Source organism: Zalophus californianus, chromosome 15 (assembly GCF_009762305.2).
Source record: "Zalophus californianus isolate mZalCal1 chromosome 15, mZalCal1.pri.v2, whole genome shotgun sequence".
NCBI classification, from domain to species: Eukaryota; Metazoa; Chordata; class Mammalia; order Carnivora; family Otariidae; genus Zalophus; species Zalophus californianus.
The window spans coordinates 15778052-15804031 of NC_045609.1; the positions used below are offsets into that span (position 1 = coordinate 15778052).

The 25980-nt window shown below is 43.9% G+C and overlaps 1 protein-coding gene across 11 annotated transcripts in view; it reads left to right on the forward strand.

Annotated features, from left to right (window-relative positions):
• Nucleotides 1–25980, forward strand: part of SIPA1L2 (signal induced proliferation associated 1 like 2) — a 216297-nt gene that overhangs the window by 135613 nt on the left and 54704 nt on the right. For all 11 annotated transcript variants that reach the window (XM_027595907.2, XM_027595918.2, XM_027595915.2 and 8 more), the window contains 5 exons: nucleotides 1007–1181; nucleotides 4951–5054; nucleotides 15082–15239; nucleotides 20397–20973; nucleotides 24367–24641. In XM_027595907.2, the coding sequence (XP_027451708.1) occupies nucleotides 1007–1181; nucleotides 4951–5054; nucleotides 15082–15239; nucleotides 20397–20973; nucleotides 24367–24641 (1289 nt within the window). The remainder of the gene's footprint in view (nucleotides 1–1006; nucleotides 1182–4950; nucleotides 5055–15081; nucleotides 15240–20396; nucleotides 20974–24366; nucleotides 24642–25980) is intronic.

A 25980-nucleotide genomic window follows, 5' to 3' on the forward strand; every position in this document is an offset into this window, starting at 1 on the left:
GTGAGAAGTAGTTTCTCTTCGGATACAGGAAGAAAGCTGTGCAACTGGATCCGGTGTCTCTCCGGCCTCGGGAGGAAGCAGTCCTGTGGCTTCCAGCGTGATAAGAGATTAATTGTGAGTTAGAATTACAGCAGGAACTCTTCAGCGGTTCTTAAAATTCTTTATGGTCTGTTGTATATTTAGCAGATGGTTTCTTTGCAAGATTGTCAAAAATACAGAGATGAGGGCGCCTGGGTGGCTCAGTCGTTAAGCGTCTGCCTTCGGCTCAGGTCATGGTCCCGGGGTCCTGGAATCGAGTCCCACATCGGGCTCCCTCCTTGGCGGGAAGCCTGCTTCTCCCTCTCCCACTCCCCCTGCTTGTGTTCCTGCTCTCACTGTGTCTCTGTCGAATAAATAAATAAAATCTTAAAAAAAAATACAGAGATGACTGTAATTTTATAGTCCCAAGTTACTTTCATGGACACAAAACATTGTTCTATTTATATACATATATTACAGTTCCCACTGGGATTCCTTCCTTACCGGACCTTCATTTGATTTGTTCGTTCATTACGGTTTTTCATGTTTTCATGAATGTTCAAAGAACAACAACAACAAAAGCGTCAGGAACCAGAGAGGGGAAAAAAACTTTAGGTTGGTGGCTTTGTTTTTCCTTCTGACTTGGAAGATGATGCTCCTTCCTGCACGGAGGGTGTAAGATTAGGTACTTCCACGGTTGTATTTTTAAGCAGATACCTGAGGCTGTCTGCCCATCCTGGAAGCGCAGTCGATCCCACACGGCTATGGCCATCCATTCTCTTTCGTAGGGTTTCTGCCATTTCTCCAGCTGTATTTGGGGGTTTCTGAGTTTGTTAGATATCTGTAGCGTTTCGCGCAATGACAATTGCTTCCTCTTTTGGTTATTTGCTTATGGGAATTGTCCTGGCATGCTTACTGTTTTCATTTTACTGGAAGTTAGCTTGTCTGATACTCTTTGCCAAGTAATTCTCTTTCTCCCCCATTTCAGCTGAGCTTTCAGCACAAGATCGGGATCCTTTATTGCAAAGCAGGCCAGAGCACCGAGGAGGAGATGTATAACAATGAGACAGCGGGACCAGCTTTTGAAGAATTCCTTGATCTTCTGGGCCAGCGAGTCCGGCTGAAAGGATTTACCAAATACCGAGCTCAGCTAGACAATAAAAGTAAGCTTCCTATTTGTGTGTGCGCCCAAATTTAGTTCTCCTAAGGTAGGCACACTGCATAAATCTAAGTGAGCCATCATGTGCCCTCCCGTTCTTGACCCCGACAGCAGCCTAACCAAGCTTATTTGGGGTAGGGTTGAGATTTCCTCAGATGAGCAAAGGAAGCACATTTCTCAAGAGATCTGTGTTTCGCGGAAGCTCAAAAGGTCAATTCCTTTTCTGTAACACCAGCAGAGAGATTCCCCAGTGTTTCGTGAAGAATCTTCTAATATTTCCTTCTTTCTTTTAGCCTCACCTCTTCTCTCGTACCCTTGTTCCGATATACCAAGGACAAGCGCTGCATTCTTTTCTAAAAGGCAAAATATTAGCACATTCGCTCACACCATGTTCTCTGGCTCATTCTGTTCATCTCTGGTTTCACGGTGTTAACTGGGGAATTGAAGCAGTGGTTAAAAGCTGATGCATCCTGTTTTCCAGTGACCTTACTCAGGTCCCCCTGAGCGGGGCACACACTAGCTCTAAGGTGCCAATTTAAAACACAGACTCAGCACCATCCCATGGTGTGCAGATTTCTGTTGTACCTTCATCTGGAGGATCCCGTTCCTTCTGGTCCTCATAAATTCTGAATATTTTATCTTTGTCTTTGTGCTGTTAGATTTCATGGCTATCAGCGTCTCAAATATTCCAGGCAGAGTAATTTTGTGCATTTTGGGAAATTCTCGTTATTATCAAGCGATTAGCTGCGTACTCTTTTAATCAAAGGGGAGCAGATAGATACTGCAGTTGGAGGAACCCACTCCTAGTAGGAGTGGTGAAGTGGGACCTTTTTCCCCATGGGAATGTCTGTGTGAGGCCGTCTGAGGTCCCGTGGCTCCACGCCCCCAGTGTCCTTCAACTCGGGACCCTCATCGACAACTTGCCTACATCAGGGTGGGGCCAGGTCTTTGTGTGCCTGGCAGTCAGATCTGGTTTTTTCAATGTGTTTTTGAAAGTTGCGTGTAGAACATAGCTTATCCAATCTGGAGACGCTGTTACCTCATAGTTGGGCCCCTGTGTGTCCTGCACACATGCCAAGGTTGGAGGTTGACTATTACATCAGATGCATATTGCTCTTGCCTCAGATCTGTAAAGATTAGGGAATAATTTGTGACACCAACTCTGAGTCTCCACATATGAGACCTTTTCTGATTTTGCTTCCTTTTTCTTGGCAAACTCCCCTGGAGTTATAGACCCCAGGCTGTGCACAGCCTCTCTTGGGTCTGCACGCAGAGGTGACCAAACTGGGGACTTCCATGATGGCCTATATCTCTTTTCCGATAGAAATATTTGCAGCAGACCCTTAAGCAAGTTGGTCAGTTCACCTTTTCAATTACCATACTGACATTTGAGATGAAAACTTTCAGAATATTTAATTTCAGAAATCCATCTTGTAGTACTATTTGGGATAGACAAATTATGATCGCATTTTTTAAAGTGTTTTCTCCCCACAGGGGCGCCTTGGTGACTCAGTTGGTTAAGTGTCTGCCTTCAGCTCAGGTCATGATCTCAGGGTCCTGGGATGGAGCCCCGCATCGGGCTCCTTGCTCATCGGGGAGTCTACTTCTCCATCTCCTTCTGCCGCTCCCCCTGCTTGTGTGCTGTCCATCTCCCTCTCAAATAAATAAATAAAATCTTTAGGAAAAAGTGTTTTCCCCCACAAAACGCATCTTTCTTCTTTCATCGCAATTTCCTGAAACTGAAAGCTGTTGACTCGACTATTAGCTATCTCTATAAGGACTTCTCTCACTGAATTCTAACCATCCAAATAGCAGGGTGTTATGATGAGAATTGTTGAATGTTCTGGGTTATTTCAGCCCCTGACCTTCGTGTTGTTATTAACGAGTCAGTTCTTCAGGGAAGAAGACGATCATCATTCCCTTATGACCGTGCTTGCTCACTTTCAAAGCCACGCTCTCTGTCTTCAGCCAAGACAGTTGAAATGGAATATTACTTTCCAAGAAGTCCTTCAAAAAATAACAAATGTGTACTTAATATATAGTTAAAAGAGATAATTGCTTTGTTTGGGGACTGGTTAATATACAGCTTATTGGATGAGTATCCTCTCTTACCATCTACAAGTTAATTTGTCAATATCTGTATGTAAACATTTTAAGTACTTCCCTTTTTGATTAAATTGTCTGCTATGAATACCTTTTCAGAATCTGCAAAACTGGATGTGATTTTTTTTCTAGAAAATTTTCAGGACCGTTTTTTTTTTTTTAAGATTTTATTTATTTATTTGACAGAGAGAGAGATAATGAGAGCAGGAACACAAGCAGGGGGAGTGGGAGAGGAAGAAGCAGGCTTCCCACCGAACAGGGAGCCTGATGTGGGACTCGATCCCAGGACCCTGGGATCATGACCTGAGCCGGAAGGCAGATGCTTAACCGACTGAGCCACCCAGGCACCCCATTCAGGACCATTTCTGATTTAGAATGATTATTCAAAAAGAAAAAGTGCAGGATTCAGAAAGAAAATAATAAAGGCCCATGAAGGCTAAATGTTGTAATGTTTTTAAAGTAAGATTAAAATATTTAGATTTAAAAAATGAGGGGCGTTTGGGTGGCTCAGTCAATTAAGTGTCCGACTCTTAAGCTCAGCTCAGGTCTTGATCTCAGGGTTGTGAGTTCAAGCCCCACATACCATGCTGGGCGTGGAGCCTACTTCAAAAAAAAAAAAAAAGAAGTTAACTCCAGATGATTACTTAGAGTTTCCCCAAAAACACAATGGAGTAAACTTTGTTTTAAATGACCTTAGAATAGCATTTTTTCTTGTTTAAAAAGTAGATAAATCAACTTATGTGTTGGTCAAAGATCTAGAAACGCGATCCTGAATTCTGTTTACATCTTACTATGTATCTTTTTGTCTTATTCCATGTGCAAAGTGGTTCAAAACTCCACCCTAAGATTATTATGTAAGTGTGTTGATTCAGGTGCCTGAAACTCTCAGTCTGTGGTAATCTGTTGATAATACAGATGGATTTTGAATTTGCAAAGAATCATTCTGCTTTTCAGAGGTGAATAGCTGTATGATTAAGAGGGGTTCAGATGTCATAGTTTTAAACATGTGTCAGCACATAATATACAGTAAGAGATCACTTTCATTCTCCACCGTGTTAATCATCTGACTGTACCATTGCATTGCCTGCTGCAAAGGGAAGAAAATTAATTACATCATTCAGGGAAAGAAATCTTGAACATTTTTTGTTCTCATTTCCATGTTAAGTCAGTCCTATGTCGTGGTGTTGAGTTCTGGACGATCAGGTGCCCAAGAATCACTTCAGAATCCACCGTAAACCCACACACACAGAACGGGGCAAGGAGAGCTGTTAGTTAGCTCGTACCCCTCAAATAACGGCACCCACACCTGCCCCCAGCTGCACCTCCAGCTCCTGGCGTCCTCCGCTCACCTGTGCTCTGCCCCATCCATGGCGGGTCCTCGAAGTCAGTATTGTGAATGCTAGCGTGTTGGGGAAAGGGCAGGGGGGAGGCACAGGGGTGAGAGCAGATGAGGAGACCCCTGAGCATTCAGGCCACAGACGTGGGTTGGAAATTGGCAGGAAGAGTGTGTGGCAAGAGAGCAGAGTGGCCGCCAAGACATCCTGGTGGTTGGTAGTTGGGTGGTCTGTTGTCGGTGAATGAATTGCCTTTGGAAGAACGACCTTGTAAGTGTCATGTTGCTAACTTTTGCGGTTGCCTGACTTGTTTTTATCCTCCACCTCTGTTTTCAGCTGATTCTACAGGAACTCACTCCCTCTACACCACATACAAAGACTATGAAGTCATGTTCCATGTGTCCACCATGCTGCCCTACATGCCCAACAACAGACAGCAGGTGGGTCCTCCCTCCGCATTCTAGATCTGAGCTCAGCCCGCCAATGGGCTTTGGGCACTCAGAATTGGCAAAGCATCATTGGGGTATTTTGTTTGGTTTTTTTCCCCTTCAATGGCATGAATAATTTTTGAATCTTTCATCATTTGGAAGTAGTTGGCCTTTAAAAGGGAATATTTTTGCATAGTTGTATTGCACTTTTTCCTTATAAAACTTGGAAACTCTTCCACATGCACCTTTATTGCTTGCTAGGCAAAATCTTAACGGAAACCAGTGTCCACTGGGTTCATTATAAATAAGCCAGCAAGGTAAGCTGAGCTCAGGTTTCTGAGTGTGGGTAGATAACTTATTTATAGAAAATACTCTAAGAACAGATCTTATAACTTATTCGTGGCATGATTCAGTTTTAGTGATTTGATTGTATTTGGGTTAAATCAGGAGTTAAAACAAAGTTTGTTTTCACATCTAGGAAGTTTAGCTCTGATGTCATGTAACTGCACTCTTTTGCTATAAAAATACATTAGCACACCAGGGACTGCATAGCAGTTGCTCGGTAAGAATTTGTTGAATGAGGGGCGCCTGGGTGGCTCATATAAGCAACTGCCTTCAGCTCGGGTCATGATCTCAGGATCCTGGGATTGAGCCCCGTGTCAGGCTCCGCCCTCAGTGAGGAGTCTACTCCCTCTCTCCCCACGTGCCCCCTCTCTCTCTGTCTCAAATAAATAAATTCTTAAAAAAAAATAGAAAAAGAATTTGGGGCACCTGTGTGGCTCAGTCTGTTAAGCATCTGCCTTCGGCTCAGGTCATGATGGTCCTGGGATCAAGCCCCGCATCAGGCTCCCAGCTTGGTGGGAAGCCCGCTTCTCCCTCTCCCTCTGCCTGCCATTCCCCTGCTTGTGCACGCACTCTCTCTGTCAAATAAAATAAAATCTTAAAAAAAAAAAAAATTTGTTGAATGAAGCTTAGTCACAACGGAGAATTTTTCTTCTCTTTTTTTTAATGCTCATGAAATTCAATGAAGGTAGTCATAATATACTTTTTGCAAAGAAACCACTTGCCCCGTCGCCATCACTAATTGCAAGAACTGCTTTCGACCCTCCAGCCTGGATGAGCCCAGCTCTTCACAGTAGGAACAGCTCCTCTTTCCTTTTTCGTTCTCGTTGCCAGCTGGATTTTCTGGCCATTTATCTAATGCTTAAGCTCAGTCCCTTGTCCTTTCTGAATGATCTGCGGTGTTTTCTAATAATCAGATTTCTTCGCACTACCATCAGAAAATCTAGCTTTTGATTCCATATCTGTATGTTTTTTTTTCTTTTTTTAAAGATTTTTATTTATTTATTTGAGAGAGAGAGAGAGCACAAGCAGGGAGGAGGGGCAGAGGGAGAAGCAGACTTCCCGCTGAGCAGGGAGACTGATGCAGACTCAATCCCAGGACCCTGAGATCATGACCTGAGCTGAAGGCAGTTGCTTATATGAGTCACCCAGGCACCCCTGTATCTGTATGCTTTTTTAAGAGGTAGAGTTACAATCACTAGATCACATGTATGTATTTATATGTTTTAACCTAAAGGATTTCTAGCTCTTAAAAAAAAATTACTTGGAATAATGCCAGACAGATTCACTCACTATTAAGAAGCTTAATTTAGACCAGTGCAGTTGTCCAGCAGTTACTTGTGAATCATTCAGTAATTAAACTCTGTGTGAGTCGTTGCCCAGAAAACTGATAGGGCTTTACTCAGGCCAAGAAATCTGTCAGTACTTTAGCAGAAGTAGAGCCAGTGCCCAATGACCCTAGTCGTTGAGTATTCAAACCACAAAGCCCTTCCAACTCCCTAATTACTTGAGCCATTGGACTCCAAACTGGATTGGCCCCCATCATTTCCCATATGGCAACCTCTGGAATTCTCATGTCTGCTGGGCTTTGCTGTTAGCAGAACTCAAACCAAGCTTTCCCTGACTCCTTTCAGTTGCATGATGATTAAAATCCATGGGTTTATGAGTTCTCTGTACCTGATTTTTTTTTCACTGAAACTATCGTTAAAGTCCTACACACAAAAAAGTAGATGGATGGATGGAGGTTGGGGAGTGGGGGATGGATGGGTGTTTTAAGCTTCCCAAACTGGAAATTTAAATATACATATACATATATATATATATATATACACACACACACACACACACACACACACACACACACACCCTGTAAATTGATACATTACAGACTCTAGCTTAAAGACTTACTTGGTTACCTCTTGGTTGTTTTTTTAAACTTGAGTGAGAATCCATGACATTGAGTAAGTTTTGCTGATGGATTAGAGGTGGAAAACTGTAAAATCGTTTGTTTTGCTTTTTTAATGAGTGCTCTTATTGTGTCTGGAATATATATGATCCTCCATATGGTCCATTGGGAAATCTATGTGCAAAACACTATGTGGGCAAGTGTTCCTGATATAAATGGGTTGGTAAAGAGTGGAGATAAGAGTCAGTGGACGTATTTCTGAACTTGCCGCAGCCAGTCACTTGCCTTGTACCTTTGGGTAAGATCTTAGCCACTCAAGAAATCACATAATTATATAATGAGGACCTGGTTCGGAGGGCCAGCAGTGGCTACTTGGAAAACTGTGTTAAGGATTCTGGGGCCGCACCTGAGCTCAGAGGAAAAAAATGTTGGATTTTAGAGATACTTTCTACAGGTTTGGCAGTGGGTAGATGTGGCATACATGATACTTGGACTAGACAATGCACAACATGCCCCTCTTAGTGTCTGATTTCTGTGATTCTGGAGCCCTCTTTGAGGCTTTGTGCTTCTAGGTGGATAAATGGCTTCAACAGAAAAATGTAGTTGTTAACAGAGCAAGAATTCTGGAGCCACATGGTCTGGATTTGAATCCCAGCTACCAGCTTCGTGACCTTGGGCAAAATTTTCTATGCCTTAGTTTCCTTTATCCCTGAATGCAGGGACTTTGATCTCGTTTCTTCATCGAGGTGTCCTTGTGCACCCAGAACCCTACCCTGAACATGGGAGGCAGGCAGTAAACATTTGCTCAAGGAATAAATGAAACTTTTGTAGACAGTGGCTGGAATTAGATGAGCTAATATGTATAAGGCACTCAATGGTGCCTGGCACAGAGTGTGTTCAGTAAGTTTTAGTTTCTGTTACTATTTCATCATTTATTAGATATAAAGCGCAAGCACTTTAAATGACTCAATTTGCATTTTATTTTCCTGTTCCCAATCCTAGAGCCCTGGGATGAGAAACTAAGCCCTAGATAGGTAAGAAAGTAAGGGGCTAATTTATCAATAAATTCAGAAAATTGTCTTTACTTCGGCATTTAATATTTTGCAAATCCTGGGTTGTTACCAGAATAGTCTGTTTGTAGATAAATGTTGCCACTGTGCAATCTTGGAACATGTACTCTCCAAATTTGGTACGGGTTGTACTGGCCCTTTGGACATCTCCCACCCACCCCACCCATGCCCACAGATTATGTGAATACCAGGGGTAGAAATGTCTGAAATGGCCACCTGGGCTCCTGAGTGAAGTTTGAGGCCATAGAACTTAGCAAAGTTAGCTGGCCTGTACATGAATGGTGCCTATAACTTTTGCACCATGGTATTTGTGACTATTTAACTGGTCCAGACTCGTCCACATCAGATATAATTTCTTGTGTTTGTTCTTGTAATAAATCAAGCTGAGCACTGATTCCAAGACGTGTTAAAAGTCTTTAGAGAGTTTACCACTGTTGCAAAAGAGTTCCATGTTTGGAATGTGTGACTCTTACAAAGAAAACCTAGCCAGCCCCAGGAAATGATAAGAGAGCCCACTCTTGGAGTGGTTTCTCTCTTCCCTGAAGACCCATCAGTCTCTCTGGGCCAGTCTGGAAGCCGGATCCCGTTTCCCAGGGCTGTCTCCCCTGTGTGCTTCCCCTCTGCTTGTCCCGTAGACGAATCATAGAGCAGCCATCATGGGATGTTATCAGTGGGAGAATGCCACAAATTAGCTTTAGACTTCACGTGGGCAGAGAGACCTTTTCTTCAGTCTAAGTATATAAAATGGATAAAGGTAGCATGGTGACTGGCACACAGTAAATTATGATTTTTTTAAGTGCAAGCATAAAGTTAGAGCTGCTCTATTTGAAAGGGGTGTCCAAGCCTCCAAGAGGTGCCTAAGGAATAAGGCTAAACCTCTAGGTCTCTGAGATTCTGTTTGAAGAATACTGGTATTAGCCTAGGGGCAGACTTGACCTCTACAGAGGTAATGGAGACACAGCTTGTTAGCTTTGAGCCAGGCTGGAACCCTTTCTCTATGTAATTTGGATAGATGGCCGACCTGTCTTAAGGGGTTTGTGCACTTCTGTGTGTCCCTAATTGGAAGTGCTAAGAAACCATTCGTATACAGGAGGAATCTACCTCATTAAGTGCTGTATGAGCAGGTCCTGACTGCACTTGGGTTCACCTATAAATAATAATATGGAATATTTTGGAAGAATAAAATGCTTATTCAGCTTCCCATGATTAGATTTATCCCCAGGCCCTAAATAGGAATGTGTACTTATACAGGATAATAAGCGTGATTGCTTACAATAGGGTTGGTCCTGCCGGATATCAGAAATACTTGTATCTCCATAATCCTCTTATCTTCACTTTGTTATTAAATCATTAAAAGTCTACATTCTTGATTTATTTCTATTTCTCCATTTGCAGAAAACTCACCCTTGCTTGCTTAACTGGTTTTTGTACATTTATGCTTCCCATTGGTAAAATACATGTTTTATATTAAATATTTTACATAGTATTTTTATATTGGTTGTATAAAGTAAGTCCACAATGAATCCTTGAGATGGCAGTTAAATTTAGTATGATCTTGCTGATCCGAGATGAGAGCACTTAACCTAGCTTTCACTTTTTTTGTGGGGAGTGGGTAGGCAAGGCTTTCCCTTGCCTTTCCCTTAGGAATTTATGTGGTCATGTGTGTAGGTTTCCCTCTTGTTCTTATTAGACTCCTGAGCTCCGTTCACGTTTCTCCTTTCCGCAGGAAACTCTAGCTAGCTCTTAAAAATCAAAACAAAACTCTAATCCCTGGTGTTGAGTCTTGAGTAATGACTACATGAGGGTGTGGTGTGTGTGTTGTGTGCACACATGCAGAATTAGGAAGGTCTCTGAAGGGGGAGAAGCTGGCCCTCTGTGTGAGGGGGAGAAATTTCCAAGCAGGGGGTTAGCAAGTGCAAAGTGCCTGTGGCAGAAATAGCTGGCCTGTTGAAGGGACAAGGCGTCTGTCTGGGGGGGTGGGAAGGAGAGGTCAGAGGAGTCTTGGTCAACCCTATTCCTACCGACAGGACTTCAGAGTCCAACCCAAGAACTAAGATCCAGAACTTGTGATTGGTTTTCATGGGGATTCATTTAATTTTTTGCTCAGTTCTGGGCTCATCTCTTTGAATTCCAGAATATATAAGATAATCATTAAATGATGCAGTTTTCCCTTTGAAAGCATGCAAATTTTTACATATTTGTTTCTTAAGACAGGAGACTCTCTCTGGAGATCAGCCTTTTCTAGTTTCAAATTAAACTTTCTCTTCACTAATTCTGACTCTTAAAAACTTGTGAACCACATCCACCTGTATTTCTTCCATAGCGGGCAGGCTGCCCCGCCTCCCCTCCAGAATGAGGCGCTAAATGCTTTTTTTACCTTACTATGCTAAGAAAAAAGTAACAAATGAGCCTGTTCATGTAGAGGCTAATAGATCTGACCTAGCTCCACTTTATGTCTCCACTGATCCAAGTGTGGCTCCCTGACCGTTTTCACTTGCTTTTGATTGTTCCATCGAGTTAAAACGGGTCCTGTGAAGCCCTGAAGTTTGGTTAGGGAATTGAGAATAAACCCGAAGGTTGCTGTTTCTGTCGCATCTGGATGCTTTTTGTGTGCAGTTGGGTGAAGAATCACATTTCACTTTTCTTGTAACAAGAGCTTATTCCTGTTTCGCTGCTTGAATCAAGCGTTGGAAATTTCGTAGGACTATGTGAATCTAACAGTATTTATTGACTCATTCTTTTTTTTTTAAAGATTTTATTTATTTATTTGAGAGAGAGACCTGGAGATCATGACCTGAGCCAAAGGCAGGCGCTTAACCATCTGAGCCACCCAGGTGCCCCTATTTGAGAGAGAGAATGAGAGACAGAGAGCACGAGAGGGAAGAGGGTCAGAGGGAGAAGCAGACTCCCCACTGAGCAGGGAGCCCGATGTGGGGACTCCATCCCGGGACTCCAGGATCATGACCTGAGCCGAAGGCAGTCGCCCAACCAACTGAGCCACCAGGCGCCCCTGTTGACTCGTTCTTACAGTCAGAGACTCGAAAGTGGTGCTCTTGGCCCTGAAAAGTGTTAGGAACTTCACGTCTAGAAAGGAGTTAGCACTAGAAGCCACTGTTCCTTAATTCTCCCAAGAGATAGTGCCAGAGGTGTCTTGGTAATCCAGGGGCTCGCCCTCATATCTTGCCGGGCTGCCATACCCTGTCCCCTTCCCGCTCTGGACTCTGATGACACAGCATTTCACCGGCCAGTTAGAAGAAACACATAACTAACGACAAAAGAAAATATTTACATTTAGATAAGAAGTCTGAGAAATTGCTTAGGTTATTTAATGTTTGGCAAAATCCTGGAAAACGGTGAAAAATATTTGTTCACTTTCCAGATGTTATTTTTCTTTAGCCTCTAAACAAAGTCAAGCATCCCATTAATGGACAAGGTGTTCAGTGTTCTTATTTTATTCTCCTACAAAGAGCTTCAGATTTTGCTCTTCTTAATGAATCTCCTTTTTCCCCGCGCCTCCTGCCCCATGCAACTTTATTGTTTTGCCAAGTACCTTTTGTGACCCTGGTTCACTTAACTAGACTATTAAAAAAGTTTTTGGCCCATTTTACAAAGCCAAAGAATATGCTTAGAAAGGGACATGTCGTTGAGGGAAAACCAGCTTTTTAAGTGGTGCTTTCAGGTTTCCTATGGTGGGCAAGTGTAGGACTGGACCCAGTGTCTTCCTTCTGGACAAAGAGCAAACGGATGGGCATAGTTGTCCAGTTTGCCGTTGCTCCTTCAACAGTGAGGAAGCACAGACTAATGGGTTCATGCCTGCCCCACGCACGTAATTGAGAGGGCCGGCCAAGGTGAAGTGTAACACAGTGGCCATGTGGGAGGAGGGGCTGCAGAATTCACTGCATGGCCTTGGCCATCGTGAGCACCATCTTCCGCCCGTTGATCTGAGAACTCTTGTGTTTCAAGGATACTGAGTCATGTATAGAGTCAGCTGTTGTGTGCCATGTTCAACAGATACGCTAAACACAGTGTCAGGTATTTAAGATACATTTTCTTTAACTTTTCATTTGCTCCTGATTTTCCCTTGCCCTATTATAGTATCTGGGAATCCTCTGTTTCACTGATTGTGGAAATGAGGGAAGAACATCTTAACCTCGTACAATTTCCAGCTCGTCCATTGATGTTTGTTGTAGATATGTATCCTTGCTTCCGTTTTCTTTTTTTTTTTTTAAAGATTTTATTTATTTAACAGAGAGAGACACAGCGAGGGAGGGAACACAAGCAGGGGGAGTGGGAGAGGGAGAAGCAGGCTTCCTGCCGAGCAGGGAGTCCGACGTGGGGATCGATCCCAGGACCCTGGGATCACGACCCGAGCCGAAGGCAGAGGCTTAACGACCGAGCCACCCAGGTGCCCCACCCGTTTTCTTTTCTTTATGAAATATTTCTCGTGGTTATCATCTGTGTCCACTGTAGTAAGGGGAAATAATCACACAGTGTATAGGACCTCGTTTGCTACTCATTTTTTTTTGCATGCATCCAAAACGGCACATTTTAACTTAAATATTTAGCAAACATTTTTAAAGCTACAGATAGCTCATTGGGCCTGTGTTAATGTATATGAATATATGTTTCAAAACTTCACCCAGACAGGAAGGCGACTTTTCTGTGTGTCTGACTTTAACCTTGGTGATTTAAATGGGAGTTTTTCAACATATGAATCAGTGATTTAACTGGCATATCAGAGAATTCTGGAAGAAGGAACATTTCATCCCCAAGTTCCCAGACCTTTTATCGTGCTAAATCACAAGTCAGGGGCCTGACAATGAAATCCTTTTTGTATCTGGATTAAAAAGGCTTTAAGAGTTGAACTTAATGCTCTGTACAGTGAGGTATGTTCTGTAGGTGCCAAATAAATTTAAGAGCAAGCTCGTTGTCTTTGTTATTGCTAGTAAAGAGAGATTTACTACCTGAGATTATCTCATTCCTGCAGTGACATCACCAGCTCCTATAAAGATTATTGTATCTATTAAAACTGAAGATCACAAACTTTGTGAGCACAGATACTGTGGTTTTACTTGCATCAACTTAGAGGGTGCTTTGTGTATGGGTTTATCGACATATATTCAGAGGTGCAATCACGGTTTTATTGCACAAAGTGATGTGGCCGGGATCCTGTGTCTGTACCACTCATTTATGCCTTCAGCAAATGTGGACTGGGTGTTGGCTATGTCCTGGGCAGGCCATTAGAAACAGGGAAATCGGGGGCGCCTGGGTGGCTCAGTTGGTGAAGCATCTGTCTTCGGCTCAGTGGGGAATCTGTTTCTCTCTCACCCTCTGCCCCTCCCCCCTCGTGTTCCCTTTCTCTCTTTCTCTTAAATAAATAAATAAAATCTTAAAAAAAAAAAAAATAAACGAATCAGAAGTCAACAGGACCTTTCTCCTGCCCTCCCAAAGATGATGACCCGATGTGGGAGAAGTAAATCGACAATTAGCACAGTTCTATTACAACTAATGCACTAGAGGTAGAGCTGGGTGTATGTGTGGAGTTGCCAGTGTAGGCTTGCAGGGAAGTTTCTTCCAGGTGAGGAGATACCTAAGTTAGAACCCTGAGTTGTCCAGGAGCAACTTGGGGCGAAGGGAGCGTTCTGGGCAAAAGGAGAATGAAAAGTGAAAGTTCTGTTAAAATGTTGCTGCTCTGGGGTTCCTTGTCTTCTGCCACATTTGGTAATGTATAAGATTATATACCATGGAGTTTTCCAGCCGTTAATCTGGTAGAATTCTGGTTTCTGAATTACTTTTGAAAGGCTAGATTTCAGTTAATCAGTTTGAATCTATTAGCCACCGAAGTAACAGTCTTTCTGTGTTGCTGTTGTATACAGGCCCTTGGTGGGGGGGCACCAGACACTGGTTAAGGCCCTAACACACTGGTGTAGGAATTTTAGCAAACCTGTACCCTCTCTTTCACTCTGTCTCCCTGCTTTAAGTTGAAGAGCTTAAACTATAAAATTCCTGAAAGCAGGGGTAGAGGCGCGTGGGGGGCTCAGTCGGTGAAGCGTCTGCCTTTGGCTTGGGTCATGATCCCAGGGTTCTGGGATGGAACCCCACATCGGGCTCCCTGCTCAGTGGGGAGCCTGCTTCTCCCTCTGCCCCTCCCCCCTGCTTGTGTTCTCTCTCTTTTTCTCTCAAATAAATAAATAAAACCTTTAAAAAAATTCCTGAAGGGCGCCTGGGTGGCTCAGTCGTTAAGCGTCTGCCTTCGGCTCAGGTCATGATCCCAGGGTCCTGGGATCGAGCCCCACATCGGGCTCCCTGCTCCGCGGGAAGCCTGCTTCTCTCTCTCCCACTCCCCCTGCTTGTGTTCCTGCTCTCGCTATCTCTCTGTGTCAAATAAATAAAATCTTTAAAAAAAAAAAATTCCTGAAAACGTTTTGAGTGCTAATATTCTATTCTATCAGGGTGCAGAAGCTCAAGGTGAGAAGGAGTTGAATTCTAAAGTGCAAGAGATTAACTGCGTTAGGCATGCCTTTCCATATATGTTTCGGACGCAGCCCAATTTTGCTTTTCCCGTGTCCCTTTGAGGAGCACTGACTTTCAGAGAGTGGCTCTTGCTTTCTGAATCAGTCCTTTACAGCGGACAGAGGAGCAGGTTGTATACGTTGCCATATTTTGTCTTTACGGAAAACCGCATTTGTAACTCTGTGTGTGTTCTCTTTCCTGACCGCAGCTTCTGAGGAAAAGGCATATCGGAAATGACATTGTGACCATTGTCTTCCAAGAGCCCGGAGCACTTCCTTTCACTCCAAGAAGCATCCGGTCCCACTTCCAGCACGTCTTTGTCATCGTCAAAGTGCACAACCCATGCACCGAAAACGTGTGTTACAGGTGAGCCAGCAGCCCCTGGCCTTTCATTCTGTCGGGTATATTCCAATAGCACACCTTCTCCTGAAATATCTTTGTTTCCCAGTTATTACCTCTAACCCCATCAATATCTTTTTTTCTTCTTTTTCTAATTATATTTCCACTGTCTTCCCTCAGCTGTTCTCTGTATGAAATAATTGCCTCCTTCCCCTTTTGAACAGCGAAATGCCTAGCAGTTCAAAATTGTAGATTACGCATTTCCTCAATTTTCCCCTTAAAACCTGCATCCAGCCGCTGCCGGAACCAGAGCTTAATTGATAACCAGCCTCGGACGTGGCTGATGTATGTGGCCATTTCAGTTCTTCCCGAGCAGAAGTAATGACTGTAGTGGGAAAACACTGCTTCTCATCCAAGATCTTGGGAACACTCACTCCCGCAGGGCTCCTGAGACCAGAGTTGATGCTTGCGTCGGTGATTTCCGAAGGCCGTACGTGTACCTCGGAATCCCGAGCCTGTTTCTCACTGTTTCCTCTCCCCTCCCCACGGACTCTTCCGGAGGAGATGGCTGCCACTGGAAGATATGCCTTGTGGGGTAAAAGGGGGTGGCAGGTGTCTGACCTGGGTTTAGAATCCAGCTGTGCTGCTCCCGGTGCTTTGTACAAGTTACTTTAATACTTTTTGGAAACTTTCATTCGTTCTCTTAAAGTTGAGGATAAGAGAACCTACATCAGTGTGTAGAATAAATAGCAGAAATGATGCAGAAACACCTATTAGCATCCCTGGCACTCCCCGAAGGTTATTTCCCTTTATCATCCTAAAACAGTAAGTGCTATTTCAGCCGCCTCCTGGGCAGATATGGGGCACTTGTGTGTGCGCTGGGAGGGGACGGAGCGACGGGGAAGACTGTGAGGCGTGCTCTCCTAAAGGCAGAGAAACCAGTCTGTGTGTTAGATGTTGCTGGTTTATATCCCCGCCGCACGCCCAGCCCATCTCAAAGGAACACAGAGTCTATAAACTGGTAGTTCTTAGCCCGAATGTTGCCTCACAGCTTGTTCAAATGGGCTCATTCTCCAGCCCTACTGTGCAGCACACGGATGTCACAGACCTAAAATTGACCCGAGCATCTGATGCATTTTCCTTCCCTGAGTCACATCTGGGCAAAAGACCACTGGCCTGAATGCTCAGAACTGCTTTAAAAAAATGATATTTATAAAAAGCATAACGTCTCTTCTCTGGCAAGGATAGGTTTAAAACAGATAATGTTGGTACGAACATGGTAAGTGGGATTCTTCTTCTTCGATCTCACCCGATGAGTGGTAATTATGAAGGATGATCTTGAATGAACCTTCCTAATGGATTAGAAACTTAAGCCTAAGGCTTTATGAAATTTGGTGTTACTTTATTGGCTGCTATTTTTAGGTCAAATCAGGTATTTTTAATTACTTTCCATTTTAGTTTATCCTTATATCACGAGGCAGTTCATGAGCACCAGAAATCTTAAAGTTATCAGTAACGTCTCTTTTCATAATGGTTTCAGGTTTTCTGGTTTTAATAAAATTACTACGGAGGGATGTTGAAACCAGTATTGGACTAGATGTAGAACTTACCTATAAAAAAAAGGAGTCTGTGTCCTGTTTTCTATGATAGAGGATAGCATTATGCAAATCATTCAACTGTGGAATCATTGGTTTTTAAGAAACCACATTGTTATCACTAAATTACCATTTGCTAATGAGATTCAAATATAAAGTCAGTAGAGTGCCTCAAATTTTGGGAAGTGCCTCATAAACCTTCATATTGATCACTTAAAAACTTCATGAGCATTCCTCAACAAGTCAGTAATAATCTTGAATACTGTAAAATCAATTCCATAACAGTTAATGAAGCCATATTAATTCTATCCCATGGAATAAGGTTACAGTGCTCAAATTCTCCAAAAACACCTTATATGGCTCTTTCATATGATATTCCTCAAAACCACTATGGAGCTCTACCAGTGACAAAGTGAATTCTTTAGAATAATTTGCAAGGAAATGATAAAATATACTCCAGGTCCACTGTTTCTAAATTGCTATGTCTTAACCCGTGGATGCATCTTGAAGAAGACTAGAAGGATCACATGCACCTCAGGGAACCCCCACAAATCCTGTTGGGTTAGGTGACCCCCTCCGATACAAACTGTCATGGTTGGCAAGTCCAGAAGTTTAGACGCACATGCTCTCACCTTCCAGAGGTAGTCTGAGGCACCTCCCATGGATGCAGAGTTCCCAAGAAGTAAGGCTGGGTCTCCTTGAGCCTAGAGAGAGACGAGGAGGCAGCATCCCCAAAGCTCCAAGTACCAGCATTGTAGTCTGAAATCTTAAAAAAGCAAACTTAACTAATTGCCTCCTTCTTTTATACAGGGTGCGTTAATTTTACTAGCAATAGCTATTGCAGAGCTAACCTTGAGGGATTTATGCATTTGTATACTTTCCAAGATGAACTCTTTGCGAAGTGGTAACCGAATGAGTAAACTCTTTGCTGTGTAGGCTTGGTAGGAAACTGTCGATTAAGAGTGAGTGATATCTGCTGAAAGTGATGGCTTCCCTTCTCAAAGATTTAATACGTAGTCCATCCTGACAAAAGTTAGACGATAGTGTTAGACCAATGACGAAGATGATGATTGTGTGTGATACTAATAATGATAAAGCAGTTTGCATAATGATAGCTTAGCATGCTACTGCGTGGTTTCATGCTCACCATGGCCTTTTGAGAATGGCACTGTCTAACCTCCACGTTACAGATGAGGAGACTGAGGCACAGAGGGATGAAGTTGCGGCTAGCTCGGAGCCTCTCAGCAGGAGGTGGAGCTAGAATCCCAAACAGGGCACGGCATCTGCTCATCACCTCTTCGCTCTCCCCAAACCCTTTAACTTGCATATCAGGGAGTGTTCATCTTTGTGTTATGGTTTTCAGTGGAGGGTCTTATATTTAGATATGCCATCAAGTTATTTCGGTAAATAAATTCTGAGGGGCACCTGGGTGGCTCAGTCGCTTAAGCGTCCCACTTTTGATTTCGGCTCAGGTCATGACCTCAGGGTTGTGAGATCGAGCCCCACATCACGCTCTGTGCTCTGCGGGAAGTCTGCTTGAGATTCTCCCTTATCCCTCTCCTCCTGCCCTTCCCCCCACCATGTGTGCACGCATTCTGTCTCTCTCTCAAATAAATAAATAAAATCTTAAAAAAAAAAAAAAAGGGAATTCTGAAACACATTCTTGTTTCAGCCCATTGGGAATCATCTAAATCTGGCCAAGGAATATTCCTCTGACCTCAGTTCTGTTTGAAAGAATTATGTAAACTTCTGTAAACAGAGATCTCTAATTGATCTCCATTCCATAATATCATAGTAATCCTGGAATAGCCAGACCTAACTTCTGGCTGCTTTTCTTGTTCAACTTGGATCTGAGATACACAGGATTTTCAGTTGATCAAGTAGTTAATATACTGTACATGGTGGAGGGAATGTCCAGTTAGATATTAGGGTCAGTAATTTGGGACAAAAGCAATTGCCCTTTTATAAGGTACCTCTCCCTAACCACTATGGAGCTCTACAGTGAGAGCTTTTTTGGAACATATTTAGATATAAAAAGTTTTCCCTGATGCTTTGGCTTAAGTGCATATAAGCCACAGTCAGAGTAGTTTGAGATCCATAGAGCTAAGTACAAAAAAGTAATCCTGCAAGGTGTCAAATGAGATTGGGCCTCCTGAGCCTTCTGTGGGTAAAGGTCTTCCAGGAAACTGTGCTCATTACTGGGGGGGAAAAATTAGGGGAGGTGATCACATGAGTTTAGTGGGATGGCAGGTCCCAATGCACAGATAGGCCACCTGAGCTCGCTGACCGGTATAGTGGAAAAGCAACAAGGTGTGGTTAGCCTCATCACCAGTCCAGGCAGGTAGCTTTGCAACAGCTCTCTGGGAGTTAAAATGTGAAGACAAACTAATTCCTACCCAGTCTGGAATGTCCATTCTAAGGATAGTAACAGGAGGAAGATGAGTCAAGTATGAGTTTGGTCCCAAAACACTTCAGCCTCTGAAGTATTTTTAGGGCCTTCCTTTGAGGATACAAGTTGAGTCTGCCCCATCACTGTCTGGTTTAGTGCACACGCTACCATCCCTGAATGAATTAGGTGCCTCTTATCCCAAAGGGGATCCGTCCTTCCCACCCCTTTCATACCAGCTAAGGCCCCAGGCAGACAGTCTTCCATCGTGCTGCCCAGCTCCCCAGAAATGACTCACTCTCCTGAAGAGTGTGCACATTAAAGCAAAGGTCAGAGAGGGCTGGAGACCGCGATCTTTTTAAGAGTCTAACCAGCCACTTTCTGGAAGAGGAGCTCACACCCAACAACAAATTTGGACAGAATTGTTTCATCCCTTAGTTCACCACGTTCAAGACTTTCTGATGAAGATGAAGTATAGATCGCTTCCTTTGTTTATTCCAGTGCAGAAAACACCAGCCTGGGGAGACGTGGGATTAGTACTGACTCTTGGTTTCTCAGTGGCTACTCAGTCACTGGGGAGTGGTTGCTGTAGATGCTCCGGGATTCATCATTGCCTCAGTCCAGTCCTTCATTTATTATCATTAATTCAGCCTTCATAGTTGATCTCATTCCAAGGAGGGTTTGAGACAACCACACCTTCTGCCTGATGTAGGGGAGCATTGTTGGTCTTGACCTATTGAGGTGGTTGTTACTGTCACTCTATGCTTGATCTTTTCAGTCCCTGGAATCTCTTAAAATTTGACTCCCATAAAACTTCCACTGAGATTTCCCAAAATGTGACCAAGTGAGCATTTCCTGAAAAAAATGGGACACTTAAAACTTTTGGCCCTGTGAAGTGTGAACATGGTGTCCAGTACCAGTGAGGTCCCAAGCAGCCACCTGGGGCTAATAACCTCACTTCCGTTCAGAGTGTCACTGTCTTTCCCAGTGATGACCAGCTGTAGGGTTAGAGTACCAGCCCATCTAATCAGTTTGAAAAACAACCAACCAACCAACCAACCATCCACTGGGTATCCAGAAATAAGTATGACAAAAAGCTACAAAATAGATGGCATAAGTTGAGAGTATAGGTATATATCAGATTTCTGAAGGTAAACATGGTATTACAACTCATCTTATTTCCTTTTTTCTTTTCTTTCTCAGTGTTGGAGTTTCTAGATCAAAAGATGTACCACCATTTGGTCCACCAATTCCCAAAGGAGTAACTTTTCCAAAGTCAGCAGTATTTCGGGACTTCCTTTTAGCCAAAGTGATCAATGCAGAAAACGCAGCCCATAAGTCAGAGAAGTTTCGAGCCATGGCCACTCGAACGAGGCAAGAGTACTTGAAGGATCTGGCGGAGAACTTTGTCACAACTGCCACTGTGGATACCTCTGTGAAATTCAGTTTCATTACACTGGGTGCAAAGAAGAAGGAGAAAGTGAAGCCAAGGAAGGATGCCCATCTGTTCAGCGTCGGAGCAATCATGTGGCACGTAATAGCTCGGGACTTCGGCCAGTCTGCTGACATTGAGTGTCTTCTTGGGATTTCCAATGAGTTCATAATGTTGATTGAAAAGGATTCCAAGAACGTTGTATTTAACTGTTCCTGCAGGGACGTCATCGGGTGGACGTCTGGATTAATGAGTATCAAAGTGTTTTACGAGAGAGGGGAGTGTATCCTTCTGTCCTCCGTGGATAATTGTGCTGAAGACATCAGGGAAGTTGTCCAGCGCTTAGGAGTAAGTACAGGTTTTGTGTTTCCACCATCCTTAGATCTTCAATCCCAGATTCACGATGGCTTCCACTGTGGAAATTCCACCATGTTTATGGCACCTAGGGAATGCATTACTGTTTTATATGGCTACAGGGCTTAACTAAATTCTGTGTCCTTTTGAGCGGTTGCTAAATATGTGAGTCATGGAGATGCACCTGTTACTAACTGTTTGGAAAGGAAAAGTTAAACCACCTTCCAAAAGGGAACATGAGGATGTATTTTAATCGCATATCCGAAAGAAAAACATGGAGCATTGTCTAGATATTACGTCTGTGTGTGGAGACGGACATGACAGGACCCTCTCAGTTGGGAGAAATGGGCACACGGTTGCTGTTGACCCTATGAATGACTGTGTCTTCTTTGCACCTTCAATTCTGTGCGTGTTTATATAGCAGGTGTTTTTCTTTAGTCTGCCAGATTAAATATATTATTACTCTCCAGCCACAGTTTCTTAAGGAGGTTTTATAGAATTACCCATTAAGCTAGACCTTAAAAAAAAAAAAAAATCTGTCCAGAAAGAGATTTTTTTTAAATGTTGTTTTTAGTACAGAACCCCTAAATGATGTCCACGGAGTGTAACAGTTAATATTTCTGCTCCTGATTTTCACACAGAAAGATCCAGATTTTAGTTTGAGTCTGTCAAACCCGCTATAAGGATAAATCAAATATAGTATAAGAACCCAAACGTGCTGTGACAAAAGAATTTCTCATGTTTAAATCTTCCCCCAAGGGGATGTGTATTTCAGTTTTTGGAAAAGATTTAGTCAATTACGAATCATGAAAAAAGGAGAGTTCATACCCATTTCCTGTCCCCTTTCCTCCCACCAAATATAAATCTCCCCTTTGTTATTCAGACGGTGTATTAGAGACAATACAATGAAGTCAGTGTCTGCTAGCCTTGGAGAAATAATTTAATTATTTGTAGACACTATTTACAGGAACACACCTCAGTGTGTTTAACAGTATTATCGGGTATATGTGCACAAACATAGATGTGATTTGGGGATGATTAAGTATGTGATTAGTTTATGTGCCTGGAGAACTGAGTTATCCTTGTGAGTCTTGAGATACACCGTGCTTTTGGTAATACCATAAATACCTCTTTTTAGGAGATCCACTGGGTCATCATAATCTGTGCTCCTGAAAATACAACACAAACAAATGCCACTTCACCAACCACCAAAATGCACATTTCATAGGTCCTTACCCATTTGCTGTTTTGTGGACCCCGTTCTACCATTTTCCTAGAAAAGCAGTGGTGTGGCTAATGTTGACGGAGGTGCCTGATGTCTGGAACATGTTTGAGGAAATGTATTGTGTGTCTAGGATGACTTGCAGCAGGAGATTTTGGAAACAAACCAACCCACAGACCGTTGAGGGAGTAGAACATAAGGTTGGTACAGGGCATTAGCAAAGAGGATCTCGAATTCATAGTGCCGATATGGGGAATGAGTGCTCTTTGGCAGGTGGTAGATTCAGTGTGCCTTTTATCATGGTGGAAACTGAAATTAACGGTGTCCGTTATGCAGGTACAGACCCAGGAAGGAAAGAGAGCTGACACCTAAGGGGACAGGCAGGGCCCGCTTCATTCGTGTGCAACCCCTGACCCATTCTCTGGGGCCCACTGTCGGAAGAGCCCCTGCTTGGTTGAGTGCTCTGCTGTTACTACCTTGAAATTCTAAATAGTCTTTGACCCAGGAGCCCTGCATTTTGATTTTGCACTGGGCCCCACCAATTATATGGCCAGTCCTGGGTAGGGACATGGATAGGAAGCCCCCATTTTCCTGTGGTAATTGAGTCCATGTGAGTATGTAAGGAACTCCAAATAACTGATCCTTTACCCTTTGCAAATGTTAAGAAGCGAGGAACAGAAGTGATAAATAAATAGCAAAAAGCAAAAGGAGGACAGGTAGCAGGTAGTTGGAAGAAATAAGGAGAAGAGACACGTAGGTCTCAGGAAAGGCTTGATCACTCTTCAGTCTGATACGTGGACGCTAAATCTCGTCTGAAAATTGCATTAATATTTGAAAGAAGGCAGGGCATATGTCACACATATGTAGGCTTTTGGTAGGAAAGCGTAGTCAAAACAAAACTGAAAAAGAAGTGAAGGAAAATTTTATTCACGGTGTACATTTTACAAAACTACTTTTCCAACAATTTCCAGTTAGTTCGGTTCATAACTTTGCAAGCTTTGGTCTTTCAAAATCTCACCGCGAAGACCAGCAGTGCCTTGTCCCATTTTCCTGAGCCCCCAGCTATCATGTATCTGTGGGAAGTTGATGGGCGATTGTGTGTACCTGTGTGGGTAACCATGGAAACAGACACAGTGGACATACACAGAACCAGCCCAGTCCCACAGCTGCACTTACACTCATAGGTCTTATTAAATAGGAATCTGGGTATTCAGTGTGTGTATCATGGAAATGGAGCATTTATTAAACTGCAACTTTATCCATTAGCTCTGTGCTTTGGGGGATACGGGTATGATACGTCCCGACTTTAAATTTCCCACAAATAAGTGATGCTGTAGTCATCAGGTGACATTTAATGGCCTGTGGTTTTCTCTCAGTGCATGTAAGTTACTCTCAGTGAACGCTTTTGAGGATGGCATTAACTAATGATCGGTGCCTCGGTGTGCTGTGTGGGATGCTGACCAACCTTGCGTCCACATTCCTTTTTGTGACACTGCTGTAGACTCACACTCTTGGGGAAGGTCAGAGCACTGAGGCGCCACTGCTTGGGGTTGTCCTAGGCCCCCAAAGGATGGACCCCATGAAGGAGAGGTGGCCCCCAGGCACGGGGGGGGTGTCTCTGCTGCCTGCAAGAGCACCATCCTGCACACTAACCTTGTCAGCAGATGCCAGGGAGCCTGGGAGCCTGGCAGGCCTGCCCACGTTTAAGCCAAATTGTCCTCGTCACCCAGACGAGCAGGTCCAAATGGTGCTCATCTCTCAGGCAAGCCCCGAGGGGGCTTCCCGGAGGACAGAGTGGTACATCCGGTGCAGAGAACACTTGCACATCTCCTAACATCCTGACTTCTGTGGCTACCCCTCCTGGGGCTGACCCTCTAAGTGTTAGCTGGGAAGGGGTTTGGGCCATTTTTTAAGTTGGATGAAATTGAGTAGCTTTTAATGTTTAATGGATGAAACTTGTCATGGTTTCGAAAGAGACTACATTTTCCCATCACTACAGTCCATCTGGAATAGCTGATTATGGTGAACTCAGCATTGTAATGTGCTTTAGCATGTCACCTGGTAGGTTGGCAGGCAGGGCTGGGAGGTCTGTGTGCGTGCCTCTACCTTGCAGGGGTGGGGTAGGGGGCTCCACAGCAGCGTCTCATGGTCTCTTTTCCCCTCAGATAGTGACTCGAGGCTGCGAGACCGTGGAAATGACCCTGAGGAGGAATGGGCTGGGCCAGCTTGGCTTCCACGTGAATTTTGAAGGAATCGTTGCAGACGTGGAACCTTTTGGCTTTGCCTGGAAGGCTGGCCTTCGCCAAGGGAGCCGCCTCGTGGAGATCTGCAAAGTGGCCGTGGCCACTCTCACCCACGAGCAGATGATCGACCTGCTCCGGACTTCCGTGACCGTGAAGGTAGTCATCATCCAGCCCCACGATGATGGCTCACCCCGGAGGTAAGGCACGTGAGGCCCTAAGCAGGGCTGGCCCTTCCTTGGCCTCTGTAGCAGGTGCTGTCCTGGCTGCTCCCGCAGGATCCGTAGAGGATGTAGTCGGGTGTGTCTTCAGCCAAAGTCGTTTGGACGTCGAGCGTTGGAGCAATTGAAAAAGAGCTTTAAAAACGTTATTAGTGTGTAATAAACGATCAGTTACAATTTTCTAAGCAATTTCCAGGGACATTGCCCACGTAAAGGCTGAGATATTACAAACTAAGGAGCAGAGCACCTGCCTGATTCACCTGGACCACTGAGAACCCATGTTTAAGAGGAAATATTCTTTATCATCGCTCAGTCCTTAGCAAGTGAAATACTCTGCATCACTAGAATTCCTTTCTATAGCGTGAAGTCATTGATTCTTAACAGGATATGTAAGAGATCAGTACTGTATGTCTGAAGGAGGGGTGGAACATCAAATAGACTCTGTGATGTGACTACTTCATTCAGGTTGAACTGGTTCGGGACATTGTCGTAAGCTGTCCCAAGAACCCTATGCAAAGAAGCTCAGAGGTGGACGGATGGAGGATAGGAAGAGAATGGCATTAGTGGGCGGTAGTGTTCCATTGTTAATAGAAAATAATCACACTGGACATCAAGAATATATTAGGCCCAGAGGGAAAGAAGGCTAATAAAGAGCAAGCCATCCGTGTGGGCTGTGGACCACCACTGTGCAGCAGAGTGCCTGGTAGTGTAGCCGGTGTGCCTTCTCACTCCAGCTCAAAAGGACTTCCTACAGGCCACCTTCCAACCTCTGGCTTGGAATCCCCGCCTTAGCTGTGTGATCTTGGGTCGTGTGCGTGCTCCCTCTAAGCCTCATTTGCTGTCGGTAAGATGGGGATTATAATATTGCCTACCTCGTACTACTCTTACGAAGATTAAATAAGACTGATGCACGTAAAGCACGTGGCACCTTTGGGCATAATCAGTACCCCACACATTTTAGTTAAATTAAAAACTTTAGGATATTCATGTGAGTTTTTCCATGCTCTAAAAGAAATTCTTATCATTCTAAATAGCAAGATGATTGCCCGCTTTCTGGACGTACTTCCGTGGTCACTGAGGTCATTCCTTGTACTTTGTCTGTCTCCTTACTTCATCCTCTGGACCGGCGCTGTCCAGCCACAGCTCCCACGGTGACCACGGTCCACATCCACGCTGTCCGAAACAGCAGCCCCTGGCGACACGCAGCTGTCATGCACTTGAGCTGTGGCTAGTGCTGCCGAGAACGTGAATTTTTCATTTCAATTAATTAAGATTTCCTTAGCCACATGTGGCTAGCGGCTACTGTTGATTAGCTAGA